This window comes from Sphaerodactylus townsendi, unplaced genomic scaffold, assembly GCF_021028975.2.
Source record: "Sphaerodactylus townsendi isolate TG3544 unplaced genomic scaffold, MPM_Stown_v2.3 scaffold_127, whole genome shotgun sequence".
Classification (NCBI taxonomy): domain Eukaryota; kingdom Metazoa; phylum Chordata; class Lepidosauria; order Squamata; family Sphaerodactylidae; genus Sphaerodactylus; species Sphaerodactylus townsendi.
This window is the reverse complement of record NW_025949815.1, coordinates 998-16,809: the sequence shown is the minus strand read 5'-3', so window position 1 is coordinate 16,809 and position 15,812 is coordinate 998. Positions and strand designations below refer to the sequence as shown.

The window sequence follows — 15,812 nt, the reverse complement described above, 5'->3', positions numbered from 1 at the left end:
ACTGTTTGGTATAGGCCAGTGAGGGCGAACCTTTTCGAGACCGAGTGCCCAAACTGCAACCCAAAACCCACCTTTTATCGCAAAGTGCCAACACGGCAATTTAACCTGAATACTGAGGTTTTAGTTTAGAAAAAACGGTTGGCTCCAAGGTGTGCATTACTTGGCAATCGTGCAGTGCTTCGAATGGGTGAATCACGACCCTAGGAGGGTTTAGAAGCAAGCCCCATTGCCAGCAACCGAGCTTACTCACAGGTAAAGGATTGGGCTTTAGTTCTTCCCATGAAAATCAGTGGGATTTAACAGCACTTAACAGGGTTACCTACATGTCTTACCCAGCGGCCCAGGCAAGCCTAGATTTGTGTGTGTGTGGGACGCGTGCCCACAGAGAGGACTCTGAGTGCCACCTCTGGCACCCGTGCCATAGGTTTGCCACCACTGGTATAGGCTGACTGTGTGGTACTTGTGGTCTAGGAATTTGATCTTGATTCTGGCAGAAAGCACGTTTGTTTTTGGACCTAGTAGAAAATAAATATTCGACCAGGTTTTATAATTGGCTGAGTTGTCTATTTTGCAGAATATAATTCTATGTTCATGTTTACTTTCAAATATAAATTAAGCCCTCCAAAGATTTCTGTGCCTCAAGATATGCTGGGGTTGTTCCCAGCTTCCTGTATTTTCAGGCAAATGTACCCCAGCAGAACCGGTTGTTAAAATGGTGCTTGTAAACAACCAGTTGTTAAATTATTTGAATCCCACCACTGGCTGCATCCGCACATCATGGGATATTGTGTCCTTGTTAAGCTATAGCGGTCGTTTGCAACTGGGCTGGCAGGCTTTGTATAACTGAATTATCTCTCCTTTCTTCATCCGTCTTTGTTCCAGGTCTTGCTCAGCCCCCCCGGCTCCTGGTCAAAAGCCTCTCGTTGGAGCCCACTCCTGAACCTTGCTCTCCAGAAGTCCCCCAGCGGCTCATCTCTGATCCGGGCCCAGAGAGCAATGAAGGGGAAGTGACTAAGTTCCGGCCGCTGAAACGACCCCCAGGACCCAAACCGCAAGGTACAATCTGGTTTCCATGTGTCTGTTAGGACTTGCCTCTTGGAGGCTTGTTATAGAACTCGGCAGGAATAATGGTCTGCGAGCGTTTTTGATATATCTCAATAAAAAAATAACAATGTGAAAATTAAATTGTAAAATGTGTTGAAAGGTATGTCAGTAGAACTTCCAGCACCATAGGTAGCTGAGTCCTTTGGTAGCCAAAAGCTTTCAAAGGTGAGTTTTGGAAGAAGTGAGGTGTGACGTGGGTTTTCAGGGAAGGAAATGTCAAGTGGAGGAGGCAGGAAGGGCAGAGTCATGGAAGGAGGCAATTCTGGCCGTTGAGATTGGGGGAGCTGAAGGTCATGTGCACGGATGCTTTGGGATAAGAGAACAGAGAGATGGAAAGAGGGAATGTAGGAGTAGGGAAACAAATTTTGTTCACCAGATTTTTTTTGTCCAGATTTGTCTACCGCTCATGTGGAGAAGTAGGGAATTGAACCAGGTCCTCCAGATTAGAGTCCACCTGCTTTTAACCACTACACCATGCTACATCATGAGAGACATATATTGTACACCGCCCTGAGCGCTTTGGGGATAGGGTGGTCTATTAAATAATACTAATAGTAATACTAATACTAATAGTAATACTAATAATACTAATAATACTAATAATACTAATAATAATAACAACAACAACAACAACAACAACTTCCTAGGACTCTGGGTGAGGCTCGAATTGTAATGAAAGCCAACAACCAGCTAAAGATCTGGCAGCTGTGAAATCTACAACAACAATAATAATAAAAGGCAGAACATTGGCTTTGGTAGAGCCTCTGGCTTTTTCCAAAACAGCACTGTTCTACTGGATGTGGGAGGCATCTTGATGGGTGTTTCCCAACCGGATCTCAGGGAGGCAGGACTTATTAAAGTTGTCACTTCCTGTGGTCCGAGTGGGCGTCGCCTTCCCTCTTCAGTATTTGTTCCTGCCTGACCAGGGAAGCAGCACTCTTCTGAGCTCCTGCTCTTTAAAAAATCTTTTTTTTTTCTTCCTCTAGTTGGTTTGTAATCTGTGTCTGTCTTGTGCTAGTGTTAGGGAAGTAGAGGGTAGTGGGAGCCACCTTTCTCTCCAGAGAAAGGGTATTTGTCTGTCTTCTTCCCCCCGCCCCCCCTTCCCTCCCTTCCCAAACTCGGGACTCAGCTATGGCTAATTGGGGCAGCGCTAGCGACCCAAACCCCAGCCGCTTCTCTCCCGAGAGGGAGACTTTTTCCCGGTCCTCGGCAGAGAGGACCAGGGCAGCCCATAAGGCACACGCCGAAGCCGCAGGGACGAGCGCGACAGCGCAGCCCCCCCAAGACGCGGAAAAGCCGGCCGCGAAAAAGGCGCGAAAGGACGCCCCAGCCAGCAACGCGGCGGGAAAAAAGCCGCGAAAGAAGACGCCTGACGCCAGCGCCCTCTCCCGGCCAACGGAGGCCCCTTTACAACCGCAGCTGCGCAGAGGAGACCAGGAAACGGCTCCTCCCCGTCGCAGCTCAGAGCACAGGACTGAGGGAAGACCTCAGAGCCCTGTAGCTACGGAAATCAGCGCCGGCGTCCCGGAAAGGGCCGCGGCGAGCGCAGGAGAGGAGACAGCAACTGAGGAGGACGTCGGGGCGCCCCAGCCCCTCAGGCAAGATCGCGATGGGGGGGAAGGACCATCTTCGGGCCCCACCTTGCCAGGGGGTTGGCAACAGGCCTCCGCCCAGGAGTTGGTGGACCTTTTCAAAAAGTCAATGAGGGAGGAAATCAGGTCCTATCATAGAGAGTACCATAGACGAGACAGATCCATTTCCACCTCCCCCCCCTCATCCCCCCCCAGATCCTCACGCTCCAACACTCGCTGCAGGGACCCCTTGTCCTTCCCCGGGGAGGAGGGAATTAGCGAAGGGGAATGTGTAGACTCGGACCACTTCTCTGATCCAGAAGAGGTCACCCCTGAAGTGGTGGAACAAACCCCCAAATTCTTCAAAGCAGAGGACATCACCCTGCTTATCTCTAAGGCAATCTCAGCCTTGGATTTGAAAGATTCAGAAGACGCCATCGACCCCTCTTCTTCTTCCTCTGGCCCCTCTAAGCCCATCAAAGGATGCCCAAAAGGGGATAAAAAGATCTTTCCCCAGGGGGAACCCTCTAAGGGGTTTCTCCCCATCCCAGAATATTTCGAAAGGCGCGCCAGGAAGGAATGGGACAACCCCTCTGCGAGCAAAGGGTTTCCTTCCTACTTCAAAAAATTGTATGCTTCCCCAGATTACATCCAAAACCTCCTGACAACACCATTGGTGGATGCCCCCATAGCAGCGCTCCAATCTGGAGGCCTCGTATCTAAGGATGGGGATGGCAACATAAGAGACACCTTGGACAAACGCATAGACGTGGTATCCAAAAGACTCGGGAGGTCACTTGCCATGGCTTTTAAAATCCTGGCATCTTCGGCCTGCCATGGCCAGAAGCCGAGGGCATGGTTAGGCTCCGAAAGCTCCTTGACATGGTTCCCGCCTCTCACAACAAGGTGTTAGAGAGGGAGTGGATCGCATCCACCTGACAATGTCGTTCCTAGCAGACTCTATACTTTGATGGAAATTCATTTCAGTAGCCCGTGCCCTGGCAATGGCATGGAGTTCCCAAGAGCATCGCGCAAAGCTTGGATTCCTGGCAAGCGGACCAACACTCCAAACAACTGGTATCCGGGTTTTCATTCCAAGGAGGCATTCTCTTCGGCCAAGAATTAGAGAGGATACTAGTGGAGACCAAGGACAAAAAGAAGGCCATGCCAAAAAATTCTATCGGGGCGGGCTCCAGCGCTTCAAAAGCCAGCTCCACCTTCCGGTCCCACAGAACCCTTGCCAGAACACCCAAAGATGGCAGGCGTTGGCAGCCACAGCAGAACTTCATAAAGAACCAACCAGACAGCTTCAGCAACCATTCCTTTCGTCACCCAGCCAGATCGGGGAAAAAACTTTGACAGCGACAAGAACTCCAAACAACAACAACAAATCCACGAGCTACAACACGGTCGTGACGCCTTCAAGAGTTCCAGGACCAGTGGCTACGAAGGCGAACGCGTGGATGCTTGGACCAAAGGAGGTCATTCATTAGGGCTACTCCATAGAGAGTTCAAACAAATCCCTCTACCTCGCGGCTCCTTCCCGGCCAGATTCCAGCCTAGCCAAAGGCAAGGCGGACACAGAAGGCCATCCAACACCTCCTAAACATCAGAGCTATAGAACCCGTGCCTCCTGCAGAGAGAAGCTCTGGAGTGTTCTCTCACTTCTTCGTTCCCAAAAGAAGCGGAGATTGGAGAGCCATCTTAAACCTGGGGATTGCGTCAACCGCCACATCAAACTCCAACACTTCAGGATGCGGCGGCGATCCATCGTGGGAGCATCTAAGACCCGGGGACTATCTAACTTCCCTCGATCTGCCGAGGCCTGCCACATCTATAAAGCTCTCACACGCGTCAGTTTCTCCGCTTAGCAGTAGGGGAACAACAATTCCAGTTCGAGGCCTTGCCGTTTGGACCTCCACGGCCCCGAGAGTTTTCTCCAAGGTCCTCCTGGCCCCCATCATACTCAGCGCCGTCAACAAGCCATCCACGTCCATCCCTATTTGGGCGACATCCTGATCAGATCTACCTCGCTTAACAGCAAAGTTGAAGGATGTAGCCCAGACCCAGGCGATCCTCCGTCAACACGGATTCTTGATCAATGTGCCACAGAGCAACACGATCCCATCCCAGAGGATGCGGAACACCTGGGAGCAATCATCGACACGTCCCTGAACTCTCTGTTCATCCCGGCGGAAAAAGTCGACAAAATCAGGAGAAGTCAGTAAATCTCATCATAGCTGACCAGAAATCTTCCGCACTACTTCACCTGGCCAGTGTGCTAGGCACCATGGTGGCCGGTGTTCGACATGCTCGAGTGGGGCCGATTCCACGCACGCCCCCTCCATTGCTTTCTTCGACCTTTCCAGTACCAAATAATGAAGGAAGACCGGTGCGTGACGCATACCAAAATAACCTGGGCGTGCGTGATAGAGACTCTGAAAGCGTTCCTGATAAGAACCGAACCCATCAGCAAATCTAACCAGATGTTCATTAAGCGTCTCTTAGCCCGAGATCTGGGTCACCCGATGTCAAAAGCTGACCATTAGCCGCGCCATCAAAGCCTGCATCGTAGAAGCGATATAAAGCCTCCAATCAGCCAGTTCCTCATGGGATGGTGGCCCACTCTACAGTGCAGCAACTAACGCCCAGCCTTTAAAAGTCAAACCTCAGTATCCTGACATTTACCCGGAAGCTGACCACCTGGGCCTCAGTTTCTTCTTTCATTAGACACTACAAGGGAATTCAATCCATAGCAGCTTCAGAAGCTGTTTTCGGCAGGAAAGTGTTGGAACACATTATTGGAGACTGATCCTGAGCCCACCCGATTTAAGGACACTGCTGGAGAGTCCCATCAAGATGCCTCCATCCAGTAAGAACGGCCCATTGGTTACTCACCGTGAAGGGGTCTTCTGCTGGATTAAAGAAACATCTTAGCCCTCCCGGGATCATCGGTAGCCTCGGTCTCTCCTCACTCTCCTGCCATGGCCTACTACTACTACGGCAGACCAGGCTGCATTAGCTTTCCTAAATTCCTGACAGTTCAGGGTAAAAGGACTTCTTACGGTTCACCATAGTTATAGTTAGATGATGCGTTGTTCTTATCGTTATTGCGCTTCTGTTGTGGGTTAATATACATGTATTTATTCCGAGGGAAGCCTTCTCACTGCTTGGACTGGAGTGTCTACTGAAGAGGAAAGCTGGCGCCCACTCGGACCACAGGAAGTGACAACTTTAATAAGTCCTGCCTCCCTGAGATCCGGTTGGGAAACACCCATCAAGATGCCTCCCTTAATCCAGCAGAAGACCCCTTCACGGTGAGTAACCAATGGGTCGATCTGTCAATTTGTTCATTTATTTACAACCTTTATATCCCACCGTTCTGCTTAATTAGGGCCATCGAGGTGGCTAACAATGGAAACAGCATAATCAAACTACATTACAAAGCCAGTTTAAAAACCAGAACTTAAAAACTCATACATAAAACACATGAAATTAAAATGTAAGGCAGGATCGAGGGATCTCTAAAGAAACTCTGGATAAAACAAAGAAGTCTTCATCCACTAGTGGAACTCAGCGGTGGAAGAGAACAGGCAAATATCCCAGGGAAGAGAGTTCTATAACCAAGAAGGCCTTTTTTGGGGTTTGTAAAGTCATATGGAACACAATAGCATGTGTTCTTCTACTCTGCTGAGCAAACTGTGAAGCCTTCCTCTGGAATGTTTTCCTTCCAGTGGCTGGAGGAAGTTCTTCCAGAATTGTAGCTCAGGACAGCTGGCATTGGTTGGTAGAAGGGAGATCCCAATTGCTTCAGTCTTCATTCTGTAATATATCTCAACACTATTTCCTATTTGCTTTTACAGTTCCTCCCAAGCCAGCCCATCTGCAGAGCATTCAATTGCTACGGCTCCCTGAATCCATCCCTCCGCCCCCGTCGCGACCTCTCCCAGCTGACCCCCGCCTGAGCCGCAGTCCTCAACCCAAGGATGGAGCTGGGCCTTTATCTGCTGTGTCTTCTCTCATTGAGAAGTTTGAGAGGTGAGGACCTCGCAAGATCTTCCCCCTTTCCTCCATCTGGGAATTTGGTGGCTGCTGCCCTATTGTTATGTTGCAGGTTACCAAAACCATGGATCCTAGTGCAGAAACAAGTTATGGAAACAAGTTACAGAAACAAGGTTCCTAGTGCAGAATTTGTGTCCTCATCCTGCAGGAGAAAATCCCACATAGTTTTAGCAGAGCGTTTTCCTTGATTCTGGTGAGAGATGCTGGAATCTTCCTGCAGGACAAGAACTTAAGAAGATTCAAGATGGATCAGATCGAAGGTCCGTTATGCCCAGCATTCTGTTCACACAGTGGCCACCCAGTTGCCTCTAGGAGGCCCATAAACAGGACAATGGCAACCGCATCCTCTTACCTGTGCTCCCCAGTGTACTGTCTCTGATACTGGAACAGTGGCGAAGCCACCAGGGGACGGGGGGGGGGGGGTGCCCGATGCACCAGGCGCACCATGTGCACCATTTCTAGTCACTGGAAAATCCCCCCTCCTGCGGCCCCCCACGGCGGCGCACCACTCCACTTACTTTTAGGAATGGAGCAGGCCAGAAGCCTGCCTGCGTTGCCTGGGCCTGAAATTAGAACTGGGGTTTCAACCTTCTTCCATAAAATGCTCCTTTCCTAAAAGTAAGTGGAGGGGGGGTGCGCCCCAGGGGGAGCGAGGAAGCAAAAAGCCAGAGTGTGCACCGAGCGCTTTCAAGATCACAACCTTCTGACTCTGTACTGGAAGGAGTCGATATCCATCATGATCAGTAGCCATGAATACCTCCATCGTCTATAAATTTGTCCATACCCTTTTTGTAAAAGCTTTGCAAGTTGGTTGCCATCATCACATCTTTTGGCAGCGAGTTCAATAGTTTGAGTATGTTCTGTGTGAAGAAATACTTCCTTTTTTCGGTCCTAAATCTCCCACTGTTCAGGCTCAGTGGATGACCCTGGGTTCTAGTATAATGGGAGAGGGAGAAATGTGCACTTGACAAGGCCATCCTAAACAGAGTGTGACCCTTCTAAGCCCCCACACTTCAGTGGTCATAGAAAGGTATGTCTGGAATGGTACTGCTAGCTTGCGAATGTCTTTCCCTGCTGATTCCTGCTGCCCTTGTAGAACCTAGAGCTGGCAGGGACCAGCGTAAGACAAAACAAAATAAAAAAGGTAATTGGTCTGACATTGTCATAGTGAATTGTCATTTTTGTGCAGATCCATGTGTGGGGACGCTGCATGGCCTCTTTGGTGTTTTTAGCGCTAAACCAGATATGCAGATAGGGATGCTGTGACACAGTACAGTTTTGTAACGCTGCACCTCTGGGTCAGACAGGGTCCCACTGCTTTTTTGAGAGTAGTATTTGGAATTGCACAGTGGTGTGATTGTAATTTGCACATAGAGTGCATATCCCTACAAACACGCCCGTGTGTTTCCTGTTGTGTGTGCATCACTGCAATTATCGTAACACAGACAACATGTCGTGACTTGTCAAAAAAGAGATCTCCGTGCTTTGGAATGGTACTCTTCCTCTGAAACATCCTCGTGGTGAGCAGTCTTTGGTTAGTTGGGAGAGAGGAAATGGACACTGTTAATCAGGATTTGGTGTTCTAGAGTAGCAGTTCCCAACCTTTTCAGTACGATGACCCACAAGTCCAGTTTTACTGGGTATGGTAACCCGTCCAAGGTTGGCCCAAGTTTTTTTTTTGGCTCCCTAGGTATACTGTGACCTTGGCACCCACCTAGCTGATAATTCGATTTTCTGCATCGGCGAACTAGATGTTCTGGAGAAACCAACAACTATAAATCCCAAAAAAGTGCCCCCACTATGAACCTCAAGCATGTGGCATTCCAAATGGAGGTTAGATTCCAGCCCCTGACCATCCTCTCCTTCTCCTGGAGATGACTGTGGGCATCTTGGATGGGTGATTTCCCAACCCTTTCTCAGGGAGGCAAGAACTTTAATCTTGCAACTTCCTGTGGAAGGCTTGGGCATCCATCTTGATCCCCAGTATTTTTCCTGCCTCAGCAGGGAGAGCAGGTCCTTACTGGGCTCTAGAGCCAGTTAGGATTTTTTAATCTTTTTTTTTTTTTGCAGTTTCTTCTTTACCTTTTTTCATCATTTTAAAATTTTCTTCTTTTGGCTTTTTTCAGGAGGGCCCTTGCAGTTTCAGCTGCACTGGCCAGGGGGATTCCCTGATCTTGCACCAGGGAATCGCCCCTACTCTCCAGGCTCCGACCATTCTGCAATGGCGGATCGGGTCAGGAGCTTTTCCCCTCCGGCTGAGACCTTTCATAGGTCTTCAGCAGAGAGGACGAAGGCAGCCACCCGACAGGGTTCAAAAGCCTTCCAGAAGTGGGATTATTCCTTCTAACCCCCCCTTCCCGAAGACTCTAAGAAACCCACTCTAGTAATCACCAGGACATGTTTTACTTTATCAACATGCCTATGCAGGGAACAAAAAAACAGCAACAAATGTATGACGTGGAAGGTACTGTTTCCAGGTTCAGATTTTGGTTTCCAAAGGCTTCAAAGGCTTTGCGGCCTACTGTTGAGTTCTGACCCGTAGGCTGGGAGACATTGTTCTACAAGAAGCTGGACTTTTCACCCTGCTTCTCACATCATTCCCTGTTTTTATCAGCTAACACAGGGGCTCCTGACCTTTTTGAGCCTGCGGGCATATTTGAAATTCTGACACGGTGTGGTAGGGGCCACCACAAAATGGCTGCTGCAGGAGGCCAAACCAGCCACAAAATGGCTGCCTCAGCTTAACTTCCGTAACACAGTTAGGATCCTTGTGCTGTGGTGGCAGCTGCTGCCAATGCAACATTTTAAAAAATCTGCACAGCCAATCAGAATCCTAACTGGACAAAAGCCTCCCCTGGCCCCATCCTCTTCAAATTTCAGACTTGTGTGCCTTTTCCTACCCTGCATCGAACAGGGCCCTGTGCATGGATGCACTTTTGGAAATGTGCCTTGTGAAAATTCTGTCTACTGCTTTTTAAAGCACAAATAGATCTCCTGAATGTGGCATTTACATCCCGAAGGATGCACGGGGGAAGTAGAGGATGTGCAAGCCTGCAGCACACTCCTGAGATTCACCATATCTGCAGCCTACCCCCCCCCCCCCGCTGTCGAAGTGTTGTGTGTGAGTCAGACCACCACATCTTTGATCTTTAAACTATCAGCAAATGATGCTTCTGTCTTAGCCAATAACATCCTTGGGCTTCTGGCTAGCCGCTGAGTCAGATGCTAGAATGCCAGCTTAGTTGGCTTGCTCTGGCGTGTCGGTTCTTAATATTCTATTTTTAAACTTGGCTGTTTGTTGTGTTGCGGCTGGTTTTCCTAGACTGTGGACTTCCCTTTTCCAAGCTGTGGGGTAGAACTGATGGGTCTGGCCACTTTTGCTTCCTTATCCAATATCTGTTTCCTACACAGCATCGCCAGGGGCGGGCAAGTGTTGCGCAGAGTGGTCGTGGCAGCAGCACCCCCAGGGTGTGAGAGTGGTGCAGGCAATTGAGCATGGGCTCAATCTATGGCTACCAGTCTTGATCCTCCTTGATCTGAGGTTGCAAATGCCTTCGCAGACCAGGTGCTCGGGAGCAGCAGCAGCAGAAGGCCATTGCTCCTGCACGTGAGCTCCCAAAGGCACCTGGTGGGCCACTGCAAGTAGCAGAGTGCTGGACTGGATGGACTCTGGTCTGATCCAGCAGGCTAGTTCTTATGTTCTTATGGGCCATGGGAGGGCTTAGGCGTCAGAGAAACTGAGGGGCACACAGGTGGGAGAGATTTAAAAGTGTGAAGGGGAGTCTGGTGGTAGACAAACGGGCCTCTGGGTGCTCTCAAAACCTGGAACCTGGAACTGGCCCTGAAGAAGTGTTGAAGACGAGCTGGTTTTTCTTCCCTGTTTTTCTCAACTGTGAGGAGCCTCAGATTGGCTTACGAATTCCTTCCCTTCCTCTCCCCACAGCAGATACCTTGTGAGGAAGGTGGGGCTGAGAGAGATCTGAACAAACTGTGACTAGCCCAAGGTCACCCATCAGGCTTCATGCATAGGAGTAGGGAAACAAGTCCAGTTCACCAGATAAGAATGTGGGGAATCAAACCTGGTTCTCCAGATTAGAGTCCACCACTCTTAACTATTGCACCGTGCTGGCTCTGAATTTGAGTGTGTCATAACGTGTATGTTTTGTTCCCCTTGTTCCTTCCAGGGAACCCATAATCCTGACAGTAGAACAGCCCCCTTCACCGTGCCCCAGCCTCGATCTCCCAACCCCCGAGGCAGGTTCCATGGAGCCCTCCTTGGACCGCCCAGCTTTGCTGGAATCATCTGATTTGGCTCACAAACTCTTGGACCTTCTGGCACTGGAGGGGGGGCAAGAGGCTGTGGGGGGCGCCCCCTGCCTGCCCTCCCATGACGGGGGTAAGCTGGCCAACCGGGACAGCGGCATCGACAGCATCAGCTCGCCGTCCAACAGTGAAGAGATCTGCTTTGGGGGCGACGAGGGCACGGGAGAGGGCGCGGGGGCACCCGCTCCCCCAGCCGCCATTAAACGCCGCTCGACCCGCGATTCTGAGGGGGACAGTGACATGGATGACGGCAGTGGGGACGAAGCGGAGCTTCTGCCTGAACTTCCGCTACCACAGGCTGAAAGACAGGACTCGGATGAGGTGAGAGGACCAACGTAACCTCCCGCCCAGGGTGGGTGCCCCTGCAGAGCTCCTCCTTTTCTCACTGGGTGACCTCCACTGTATGAATAGATGCGGCCTAAATCCTGGAGTGGATTAATTTACGGCTATCCTTGGAAGTTCAGAAATACCAATCTGGATCAATGAATCAATTTGTCAAAACACCATAGTGACAAGCAGAATTGTCAACCAAGGGAAGGGGGGTGAGGGAGGGGAAGGAAGGAGGGGTGGCTTGCAAAGGAGGGGAGGGAGGGGTCCGGCATCTGGACATGGCCCACCCGCCCTCCCTAGTTGGGGAGGGGAGGGGAGGAGTGGCATGCAAGGGAAGGGGAGTGAGGGAGGGGAGTGAGGGAGGGGTGTCTTGCAAGGGAGGGGAGGGAGAGGTCCGGCATCTGGACATGGCCCACCCGCCCTCCCTAGTGGGGGAGGGGGTGGGGAGGGGAGGGGTGGCATGCAAGGGGAGGGAGGGGAGGGAGGGAGGGGTGGCTTGCAAAGGAGGGGAGGGAGGGGCCCGGCATCTGGACATGGCCCGTCCGCCCTCCCTAGTTGGGGAGGGGAGGGGAGGGGTGGCATGCAAGGGAAGGGGAGTGAGGGAGGGGTGTCTTGCAAGGGAGGGGAGGGAGAGACCTGGTATCTGGACATGGCCCACCCGCCCTCCCTAGTGGGGGAGGGGAGGGGAGGAGTGGCATGCAAGGGAAGGGGAGGGAGGGAGGGAGGGAGGGGTGGCTTGCAAGGGAGGGGAGGGAGGGGCCCGGCATCTGGACATGGCCCACCCGCCCTCCCTAGGGCGGGAGGGGGTGGGGAGGGGAGGGGAGGGGTGGCATGCAAGGGGAGGGAGGGAGGGGAGGGAAGGAGGGGTGACATGCAAGGGAGGGGAGGGAGGGGCCCAGCATCTGGACATGGCCCACCCACCCTCCCTAGCGGGGGAGGGGGTGGGGAATGGAGGGGTGGCATGCAAGGGAAGGGGAGGGAGGGAGGGGAGGGAAGAAGGGGTGGCATGCAAGGGAGGGGAGGGAGGGGCCTGGCATCTGGACATGACCCACCCACCCTCTCTAGTGGGGGAGGGGGTGGGGAGGGGAGGGGTGGCATGCAAGGGAAGGGGGAGGGGAGGGAGAGAGGGAGGGGTGGCATGCAAGGGAGGGTCTCTCAGCTAACCTACCTCATTGAATTGTTTTTGAGAATAAAAAGAAGTGAAAGACCTAAGAAGAGCCCTGCTAGAGCAGCCCAATGGTCCACCCAGTCCCTTGGGGAGGGCCTCTGTTTTGCATGCAGACGGTCCCAGGTTCAATCCCCAGCCTCTCAAAATGGACCAGACAGTAGGTGACGTAAAGGGCCTTTACGCGGATTTTCCCTCTGCCTCCCAGCGCTTCCATCAAGGGAGAATGTTGTATGTGAAACATTTCTAGGACTGTGCCATAATGAGGGGTGAGCCACTGAGGCAGGCAGGGGATGTGGGATACGAACCCACTGGAGAAGGGGACCGATCCCACAAGTTTGTGTGGGCCATCCTGAAATGGGTTGTGATTCTCAATATATTTTGCCTCTAGGTTTTTTTAAAAATCGACTTCCTTTTTCCCCTTGACAGATGACAGTGCCACAGAAGGTTTTCCGAATTGCCAACGAGCTTCTCCAAACTGAAAAGGCCTATGTGTCTCGTTTGTATCTGCTGGACCAGGTAAAATGGATGCTCAGGAGACCCCAGAAACAGCTCATGTATGGGCTCTGCTTCATAGAAGCCTTGTAGCAAAGGTAGCATCTCTTCTGCAAACCATTGTCCTAGCCTGTATCAATTAGGTACCTGCTGACAGGGCTGTGGTGCATCCATGTCACACTGGGTGTTATCGTTGTGTTTTACCTTTGGTGTCCTCCCAAGCAGAGAAGCTCTAGTCTTAAGCTCACTGAGTGGCATACCTCTGCAAAGGACTCCACTGTGACTGTCCGAAATTCCCAATTAGGAATTGGATCCATAATCTTAGTCTGTGGAGAGGGGAGGCGATGGGCTGCTAGTCTCTCTGAGGCAAGGCTACCTCGTGGCTGATGTGCATTCCTGCCTCCCAGGTCTTCTGTGCTCGTCTGCTGGAAGAAGCACGCAGCCGAAACTCCTTCCCAGCTGAAGTGGTGATGGGCATTTTTGCCAACATCTGCTCCATCTACTGCTTCCACCAGCAATTCCTGCTCCCAGAATTGGAGAAACGCATGGAAGAATGGTAAGGATATGGACTGGCACCTGTCTGGTCTCTCTGTCTGTTTCTCTGTGTGTGTGTGTGTGTGTGTGTGTGTGTGTGTGTGTGTGTGTGTGTGTGTGTGTGTGTGTGTGTGTGTGTGTGTGTGTGTGTGTGTGTGTGTGTGTGTGTGTGTGTGTGAGAGAGAGAGAGAGAGAGAGAGAGAGAGAGAAATCTTTTAAAGTGACACATGGTACCAAAACATGGTCTGGAAAACCTCCATTCATTTGGAATGGTGTGAGCCATATGCTGTATTTGCAAATGAAGGTTTGCTTGCATTAGATGTAGATGAATTTGGTCTGGAGGAGGCTGGTCTCCCCAGCTGAATTGCCCAGCTGTTTGGACTAATATTTGCCCTTAACATGGGATTCTTCTGGAGCTGCTATTTGCCCTTACCATGGGGTTCTCTTGTTTGCTGACTGCTTGCTTACCTTTTGCTCTGAGAGCAGGCTGCGCTGGATCCATTTCCCACATAGCATGCTCTCTTGGAGGAATGCGACTCCGCTTGCTGTGAGATACCTGCATCCTCGCCCTCTGCAACGGCTATTTTCACTCCTGAGTTCACCTCCCAAAAAACAGCTTCATGGTGAAAGTTTTTATCTCATCTCTGTAGCCACAAAGATGTAGGACATGAGAAGGAACATGCAGAGGGATCCCTAACAGGCCCCTAAACATTTCTCCCCTTCTCTAATCATGGATGACACTTTGCATTGTACCTTCGTACCCTAACTCCTCCCACCTTTTGACTGGGAGCTCCATCCCACTTGTATCTAACGAAGGGAGCTTTGAGCCTCAGAAGTTTATACCCTAAAAATCCTGTGGTTGTTCTTATGGGCCACGTGCTGTCTCTACCAGGTGTTACAGCTGAGGTGTCTTATGCCACAGCAAGCCTCTGTTGCTTATACTTGACAGGATATGTACCAAGCCACACTTCCTAAGCAGTGTAGATGTGGGCCAGTAAACTGAAGCTCAGTCCAGACGACTGTGGTGCTGCAGGGCCAGCTGGCCTTGGCGGAGGAGCTGTGGATCTTGGGGTGCTAGTGGATCTTGGCCCGTGGTCAGAGGATCAAGTTTCTTCTGGGGCGCGTAGCACCTTTTGTCAGCGATGGCTGGTTTGCCAGCTATGGCTGTTCCTTAGAAAGTGTGATCTGACCACAGCAGCCCATGCTTTGATCGCATCCACATTAGATTACTGTAGTGGAGCTGCCTTTGAAAACACATTGGAAGCTTCTACTGGAGCCAAACTCTGCAAGCAGGCAGGGGTCATATGAATCCTGAAATGGAAGATCTGCATTGGCTACTTGTTTGTTTCTGGGCACAGTTTAAAACTCTGGTCCTTACCTTTAAAGCTGTAATAACTTTAAGGGGCCCGAGTGCCCCTCTCCTATTATCCAGCCCACCAGTTAAGATCTGCATCTCCATCCCTGCTCTCTGTTCTCTTCAGAAGTGATTTGGCTGCTAACTACAGGAAGGGCATTTTTTGTGGTGGCCCCTTGCCTCTAGAACGCCAACCATGAGGAAGTGTGCCTGGCTTCTCCTTTGCTGTCTCCCGGGTGCCAGGCTAAAATGGGTCCCCCCCCCCCCCCCCCCACAGACTTTTAATCTAAGGGTTTTAACTGAAACTGATTTTTTCCCAATGGTTCGCTTCCATTTTATGGTTTTTATGCTGTTGATGTCCAGTGGCTTGTTTTAATGGCTTGTTTTGCATTATTTTTATTTTAAGCCGCCTCAAAATAGTCTAAATAAATGTTATTAAATCAATCTCTGGGAATCCAAATCTGTCTCTATTTGTTCCTATTCGCGAGAGTTCATTTAAACATTTCTAACGTATTAACATGTTGGGTGTCAATTGACGGCAGCAACAAGCGGTGCTGGAGCGGCTATTAAAGGTGTTCACACCCCCTGGTTCCCAAACTGTTCGCTGCTGCCACCTTCTGTCTGTTTTTCCCTCTTTTTGCCACCACATCTGTGCAAAAGTGCAGATGCAGCAGCAAAGGAACCTTCTCTTCCCCACTTCTTACCAAGCCAGATTGTAATGGTGGTACAGCTCAGCGGGGAAATGTAAAAATAGGGCTTTAAAAAGCTAAAATGTGACAGGGGAGCAATTCAGGGCCCAGGTCTGCCTCCCCATAGGGACTATGAGGGAGCATCGAAATGGATGCTGTATGTACAGCCTCTCTGCGTTTTCCCT

At 50.9% G+C, this 15,812-nt stretch overlaps 1 protein-coding gene across 1 annotated transcript; it reads left to right on the top strand.

The window, feature by feature from the left end:
* Positions 1 to 882: 882 nt before the first annotated feature.
* On the top strand, positions 883 to 13,610 carry LOC125424869 (FYVE, RhoGEF and PH domain-containing protein 1-like; the record flags this gene model as incomplete). Its single annotated transcript, XM_048482305.1, has 5 exons — positions 883 to 1,056; positions 6,539 to 6,713; positions 10,922 to 11,381; positions 12,985 to 13,074; positions 13,458 to 13,610. Coding segments are annotated over 5 exons (1,052 nt in total), but the record flags the coding sequence as incomplete, so codon positions are not given.
* Positions 13,611 to 15,812: the final 2,202 nt, after the last annotated feature.